General features: G+C 48.0%; 1 protein-coding gene across 1 annotated transcript in view; it reads left to right on the forward strand.

The window, feature by feature from the left end:
* The window catches only part of bmpr1bb (bone morphogenetic protein receptor, type IBb), a 77,695-nt gene that overhangs the window by 58,940 nt on the left and 11,255 nt on the right, over nucleotides 1-7,500 (forward strand). Inside the window, exon 4 of the mRNA XM_062528016.1 lies at nucleotides 6,801-6,957. Within this exon, the coding sequence (XP_062384000.1) occupies nucleotides 6,801-6,957 (157 nt within the window). The remainder of the gene's footprint in view (nucleotides 1-6,800; nucleotides 6,958-7,500) is intronic.

Consider the following 7,500-nt stretch of genomic DNA (forward strand, 5'->3'; position numbering starts at 1 on the left):
GGGCCCAGTGCGGAACCAATTGGTGGCTCAGAGAAAGACATGCAGAGAAGAGAGAGAGAGAGTGAGAGAGAGAGAGAGAAAGACAGATAGAGAGAGGGAGGGAGAGAAATAAAGGTTAGGAGGAAAGACTTACCGGAAAAGAGAGAGTATACAAAAGTGTGAGAAAAGGTGTGGATAGAAAGAGAGAGAGAGAGAAAGAGAGAGGGAGAGAGAGAGAGGAAGAAAGAAAGAGAGAGAGAAAACTTTCAACACAGGCCTCCTTGACCGGAGAATGTGGAGTGGCGGTGCGAGATGGACCGGGGCTCTCCGCTTTGTCACGCTGTCATGCCCTTCACCCCGTGTTTGCTGCAGCGAGGGTGGAGGCCCCCTTTGAAGTGGAGAGGGGTTAAGGGGCGGAGGTCCTGCCCAGGGGAAGGGGTTGCGTGAGTGATTTATGGAGCCATCTCGGGTGGAGCGGAGGAGCTCCGAGAGGTCAGAGTTGCCCACGACCGGCCCGGAGAGCTTCTCCCGAGGAGGACGAGGCCCTCCTCCCCTTTTTTTCTGACGGCGAGATTTACTCTCGGCACCTGGAGAAATGTTACGCCGCCGCCGACGCGCGGTGCTCTCAGGAGGGGGGTCATACGGAGCGGTCGAGAGTCTCACAACATCAAACGCCACATGGACATCTCATCCCCGGCCAGAAAGCAACCCACCGTGTCTAAGGTGGACTCCTAAAAGTACACCTAAGCATAACAAAGGCATGCGGGTAGCGTTACACTTCTTTGGCTCGCTTGGACACAATTGGCAAACTTCAGTTTGTGTGTGTGTGTGTGTGTGTGTGTGAAAGAGAGTGTGTGTGTGTGTGTGTGTGTGTGTGTGTGTGTGTGTGTGTGTGTGTGTGTGCGTAGGTGTGTTTTTTTCCCTATTTTCATTCGTTCAGAGCACTGCGTGTCTTCTAGGTTCGTCCTTACTGTGAGATGTAACCATCGGCTGAATTCTGTGATTGATAGTGATACAAATTTGTTCTGAAAGTAGAAGAAGCTGTGAATGCCCTCTGCCCCATCTGTTCTTTAGTTTTATTGGGAACCTAAGTGTGTGGAACGTCTCTTACTCAATGTGACTGCGGTTGATTTCTTTGGTACATGCTTGTGTAGCACCTTTAACAATTCACCTTGTTTCAAGGTCTGTCCCCTCAAAAGTGGTGACAGACAAAATAACTCCTCTTTTTATTGTTTAGATTTGTTTTATTTATTGTCATCATTGGTAGTGGATATTCCTTTATTGTATTGAATTGTATTGTATCTCAGAAGAGCTAATGCACGTGGTCCGCCCTTGTTGGCTGTACTCCATAAAGCCTCCAAGAAAAGGCCTGTCTACCAGTGAGTCAACAGAGAGGACTTTTTTTTACTATGAAGCCATTGCTGTTAGTAGCCAAAATGCTTTTCCCCCAACAGAGAATTCACGTAAAAGCAGTAGCATAAGATACAAATAATGTGATAATAATATGTTTACATGTTTTCTTTTGAAGCTTTCCCAGATTATATGACTCACACATGGATTTTGATTCTCATTTCACATTTGATATCATTTGATATCCCTCCGCTCCCTCCCTTTGGCTCGAGCAGAGCGCCACATGCGTGTGTCTCTCTGAGGGGTTTCCAGAATGTTCACAGACTAGCCGGAGCTCGGCAGAGGCAGTTTGTTTTTGTGGCAGTCAGAGATTAGCTTTTTTTTTTCACGTCGCCCGACCCGCAAGACTAATGGTGCGTATCAGGGCCTGTGGCCCCGCGGGATTCCCTCCATTATCCAAGCAGCACAGAGGGCCCTGGCTATCTGTTTCCCAGTGCTCCGGCTCCCTTTTAATCCGGCTATCACTGCGTCCTCGCTCACTGTCGGCCCGGCCCAGAGTTACCAAGAGGCAAATCCAGCCCGGCTTTATCGTATGGCAGTGAATGTTGTGTTTGTGAAGGTGAAGTTGATTCCTGATAAGCTTTTTCCCCCCTCCCTTGTTGCGATCTTTTCAGTGGGAGGTTTGTGTGTGTGTGTGTGTGTGTGTGTGTGTGTTTTCTTGGTAGTCTGTGGTGGATGCCATTGCTCCGGCGTGGCTTGGTGTGGCAGGGGGGAATGATAGTGACAGTTGTCGGGGTTATCGGCGACGGGAGGTCTTTATCCGAGCTCTTGTTTCAGATCGGAGCAGCTGGTTGGAGCCGATAAAAGTGCTGTCTCGTGTTTGACCTGACATGCCGTATGTCCCATAAGTGCTGTTCTGCGGTAAGAGAAAGCCAAAGGATGTTAAATCATAGCGCTGTGAAATAATGTTTGTCATTAAAATGCAGATTGCCCATAACTTTACAAATAACACTCAATTTGTACCCCCCCCAAGAAGCGAAAATGTATGCAAACAGAACTATTTTACCGCAGAGTTATGATTCAGCAAACGCGAAATAAGTCGTTAGAGCAGGCGAAGAATGGCTCACTGTTGAAGGTGGCCAAATAAAATGGCTTCCTCGTGGGAGGACGGCGCGTATCTCGAGGCTCCCCGCCGTGTTTACATCTCGTAAGGCCTTTAAGAGGCTGCAGTCGGTAATGAGGCCTCTCGCGCGCTGCGCCCGACGAGAAAGGGGGCCCCCGTGCCCCCGGCTCCAGTCATAACAGGCCCCGAAAATGCCCCCCATTTCTGGAATGCCAGCCTCGCCTGGGGACGAGGATGGGCGGGGGGAGGGGAGGGGAGGAGAGGGCAGGGCGGGGCAGGGGATTGGGCGGCAATATGGAAAGGGTGTTTCTCTGCCCACCTTCTTTTAATGGCCGCTATCAATCCTGGCTGCTCGTAGAGGTGGAAAAGCAGTTATTTAAGTAGTTATTCCTGGGAACGAGACACTATTCACGAGGAGAGTTCATGGAACAGCACTTCTAAAAGGGTTCTGAAAATGGTGGCATCAGGAAAGCCATGGCTGTAGTGTGTGGCGCGAAGGAGCTGTGTGTTGAGTGAATCTGTTGGTGGTAGCGCCAGGTGGTGGGTGACCTCACACAGCCCCGAGTTTACTGTCTGGTCTGGTCTGCCCTCTCCGACTAGACAAAGACATCCGAGTGAGAAGCACTTCTCATCTCTGGGTTTGTGTACTCCTTCCTGAGAGTTTCTGTAAAACAAAAAGTGGGATCTGGGTAAGCTCATCGTGACTCATGATTAATCGGAAGGTTCAAAATACAAAAAGTTTTCCACATTTGTATTGAACCAGAAACGTGTGTGTTTGTGCGATTGTGTGTGTGTGTGTGTGTGTGTGTGTGTGTGTGTGCGCGTGTGTGTTTTAAAGAATGTTGAGATTAGATGCGCTCTCCAAGGCCACTGTCGGCACACGCCGTAACTCTTGCGTCGTCAGAAGGTCTGAGGGGTGCAGGAGGGAGGCTCGGTGCGTTCGGCTGAAGAACAGAAACTTCTGGAAGCTTCTCTCTCTCTCTTCCAGTGCTGCTGACTCAGTGGCCGATTAATCATCACCACCTCTGACAATCTGCCTCAGCCAGAACCAAACTGTGTTTTTAACTCAAGGCCTTACTGATGGTGGAACACAAACACGTCTCCATCTGTCAAGATAAGAGAGATATATATATACTCTCTGTGTGTGTGTGCGTGTGTGTGTGTGTGTGGTTAAATGCAAGGCAGGCTCATCACATGATAGCGAAGGTCTTTCCACCAACATTCAACCCTCTAAGCATAGAATTGATAGAAAGCAGATATGCTGGTCATTTATCATCTCAAGTACAATATGTACAGTATATTGTGAATGTTACAAACTGCTGTTGAATTTATTTGATAAAGACCTCTGTGCTTCTATTTGACTCTTGTATAATCTAACAGGTTGAATAATATCCCACGAGACCAGTGTTTATCAAGTTTAAGATTATAGGAAATAAACAGAGTCATGTTTCATACAGTCGTATCTTTAACGGTTGGGTGTCAGACATCCAAAGCTAATTGTCATGTCAAGTCCTCAAATCCCGTATTTGCTGTCATCTGTAAAAGGAGATCAGATGTACTGAACTGACCCTCACGTCCGAAGCGGTGGCCCCTTTACTGTAAGTAAATGCTTGACCTCACGTCAGCGCCGGTCATCCCGCTGTTGTAATGGGGAAATAAACGAGTGGCCCTCACTCTCTCCGGGTCCTCGCGGGGGCCAGATCGATGCTGGCTGCGTTTCAGACACCTCATCTGATTTATGTGCGGGCAGGCGGGCGGTCAACCGAGAGGAGCAGACAGGGAGCAGGGGCCAGTGGATGACGGAAGCCTCGTAGAAATATCGCCTTCCGTCCGCGTCGTTCAATCAGCTCGTCCAGTCTCCCGCCCGCGTCCAAGGAGTCTGCCCTCTGGGTCACTTGTGGTCACTTGCTGACAAATACAGTTGAGCTTTCCGTTTTGTCATCAGTCTGGATGACCGGCTTCCTTGTCTGGGAATCAGTGGAACAATTGATCATTTGTCCTCTCCGAGAGTAAACGTGTGAGTTCATTCTTCTTCGTTCATCGTTGTGAAGAGTTTTTAAGTTTGTGACTTAGTGTGTTAGTGTGTGTGTGTGTGTGTGTGTGTGTGTGTGTGTGGACTCTTCACTTCTTCATTTGAGTGGAGTTGATGGCAAAGGGCTACACCCTTAGTCGGGACTTTTTTTTCCTGCCCAGCTCAACACCTGGAGGCTGATTCAAACAGGAAGTCTCCTGGCATTCATTAAAAACACCCGACCTGATGGAGAGGCTCTGTGTTTTCCTTCCCCGTAACCCGAGAGCGTCCCCTTCCTACTCTCTTTCCCCTCCGAGCGTTTGAGTGCTGATCTATACACTTCTTAGTTTCTCGCATTGTCTCTCTATATCTCTCTTTCTCTCTTATTCTCTCTCTATCTCTATACGTTTATTCTCTCTCTCTCTCTCTAGCTCTCTTTTTCTCGCTTATTCTCTCTATCTCTCTCTATTTCATTCTCTCCATCTCTCTTTTTCTCTTATTCTCTTGCTTATTCTCTTTATCTCTCTCTACTTCATTCTCTCTCTCTCTAGCTCTCTTTTTCTCTCTTATTCCCTCTATCTCTGTTCTGTGGGCATGCAAGCTGCACAGTGATCCAGAGAGGCTGTGCAATAACAAGGCTCCAAACAGGCAGAGCCGCTCGTAACGTGAGCACAGAGTTTTTATAGTAAGGTATATGAGTGAGGGTTCAACCCCCCTGAGCATGGGTCTGTATGGTGTGTGTGTGTGTGTGTGTGTGTGTGTGTGTGTGTGTGTGTGTGTGTGTGTGTGTGTGTGTGTGTGTGTGTGTGTGTGTGTGTGTGTGTGTGTGTGTGTGTGTGTGTGTGTGTGTGTGTGTGTGTGTGTGTGTGTGTGTGCGTGCATGTGTATGTGTGTGTTTGTGTGTGTGTGTGTGTGTGTGTGGATATGTGCATGTGTGAATATGTGCATGGGTGTGTGTGTGTGTGTGTGTGTGTGGGTGGGTGTGTGTGTGCGCGTGTGCTTTTCCAGTGGTGTGTGTGTGTGTGTGTGTGTGTGTGTGTGTGTGTGTGTGTGTGTGTGTGTGTGTGTGTGTGTGTGTGTAAGGATATGGGGGGTGAAAAGCAGACCCCAGGTAGCAGCCCCATTTCAATTGTATTTATGATCTCTCTGTGGTGGCGGACTTTGTGGGCCCTAAAAGCTGTTTATGGCTGTTAGATTTATCATTGAGCAGCCTCACCCAGACCTGACATGATGGATGGGTGAAGCACATTGTTTAGAACGACACTGCTGTCGTTATTAACTCGCATTACTTTCCGTTTAAATCACACAAACAGGACCGTTGTAATGTGCGTTCTTGAAACAACCCTGTTCTTGTTGACTTACGGGGATGAATGGAATATGTTAGTTTCCTGTCACTTGTCTGTCTTGCTGTTAGTTTTGTCAGTAAGGACAAGTTCCACCGTATGCATGAACGTGAGGTGTTTTGACAAGCACTTCACGTTTGACTGACAAGACAGAAACGGAGCCTTGTTGATAGAGACTCCCACAAAGTCGCAAACTAACATAGACACCTGTAGTCATTCACACACACACACACACACACACACACACACACACACACACACACACACACACACACACACACATACAGAAACACACAGATACACACATACATACACACACACATACACACACACACACACACACACCACACACACACACACACACACACACGCACACAGGTGAAAGCAGACACTGGGCTCCTGAGCAGTAGCTCAGTGTGGTACTGCAGCGGTCGGGTTCACTGAGAGAGTCACGCATGCAAAGGGTGAACGTAAAGAATGAAGTGAAACATCAGACATCCTCTCCTGCACTCCACATCAACCAGCACAGGAGACCCAATCCCATGTGAACATGTTGTTTTAACCTGCCAATATCCCCTCTCTCTCTCTCTCTCTCTCTCTCTCTCTCTCTCTCTCTCTCTCTCTCTCTCTCTCTCTCTCTCTCTCTCTCTCTCTCTCTCTCTATCTCTCTCTCTCTCTCTTCTCTCTCCCTCATTCTTTCTTTCTGTCCTTCACTCACTCACTCACTCCTCTCAATTCCACTCAGTTGAGTTACATTGAGGCAGCAATGAAGTGGGGGGAAAAAAACCCTCATACAATGTTCACATTGTAAATAGAAGAATTCACACAGGCTTGTCTGTATGGATTTACAGACATGGCGTCCTTAATCCACCTGTAGCCCTGCTGCATCAGATGCTGCTGTCTTTTTGTGGAATGTAAATGATATGCGTGAAGAAGAATATCTTTATAGGACAATAAAGACTCTATATCTATCTATCTATCTATCTATCTGCAGCCAACTCGTTGGACAGCATGCTGCTGAGCTCCAGGAAGGTGAAGTCGGACTCGGGGAAGGAGGAGAGCGGGAGTCCGGTGCCCATCGCCCCCGAGAGGGTCCTGTGGTGCCACTGCTACCACCACTGTCCAGAGGACGCCATCAACAACACCTGCAGGTGAGACCGCACACCTGGACAGCTACTGACCCAGGCGCAGTCCCAGCCATCAGCTGACTCTAATCCTCTGTCAAAATATGGTTGTATGACAAGAAAAACAGAGCATGTCATTCAAAGGATGCCCACTCACACATGATTTTTTGACACTTCAGACCTGGCACCTGGTTTAATCTCTTTAGGATGTGCGCACCCTTCCTTTTGGAACTGCTTATTTTTTTGTTTTGGGGGAAATGAGAGGTGCGTTCAAATTCGGCAAACAGTGGTGAATGAATAGTGCTGAGTATCCTTTCTCTGAACAGTTGGATTTTAATTGTAACCTGTCATCAGTTGGAGAGATACCTCGTCAAACTGTTGGCCAGTGCAAATGTTCATGGGAAACTCAAGGCAAACAGGAGAGGTGAATGTTCGCCGACAGTATGTTTGTGAATTTGAACGCACCTCGAGACTTTGCCTGACTGCTCCTTCACATGTGTCTACTCACATAAATCAGCGGCCATCTTAAGAAGCAGCTCTATTGCCACTGGGTTGCTTTTGCTTAGCAAA

The sequence above is a fragment of the Sardina pilchardus genome, chromosome 23 (assembly GCF_963854185.1).
Source record: "Sardina pilchardus chromosome 23, fSarPil1.1, whole genome shotgun sequence".
Taxonomy (NCBI): domain Eukaryota; kingdom Metazoa; phylum Chordata; class Actinopteri; order Clupeiformes; family Clupeidae; genus Sardina; species Sardina pilchardus.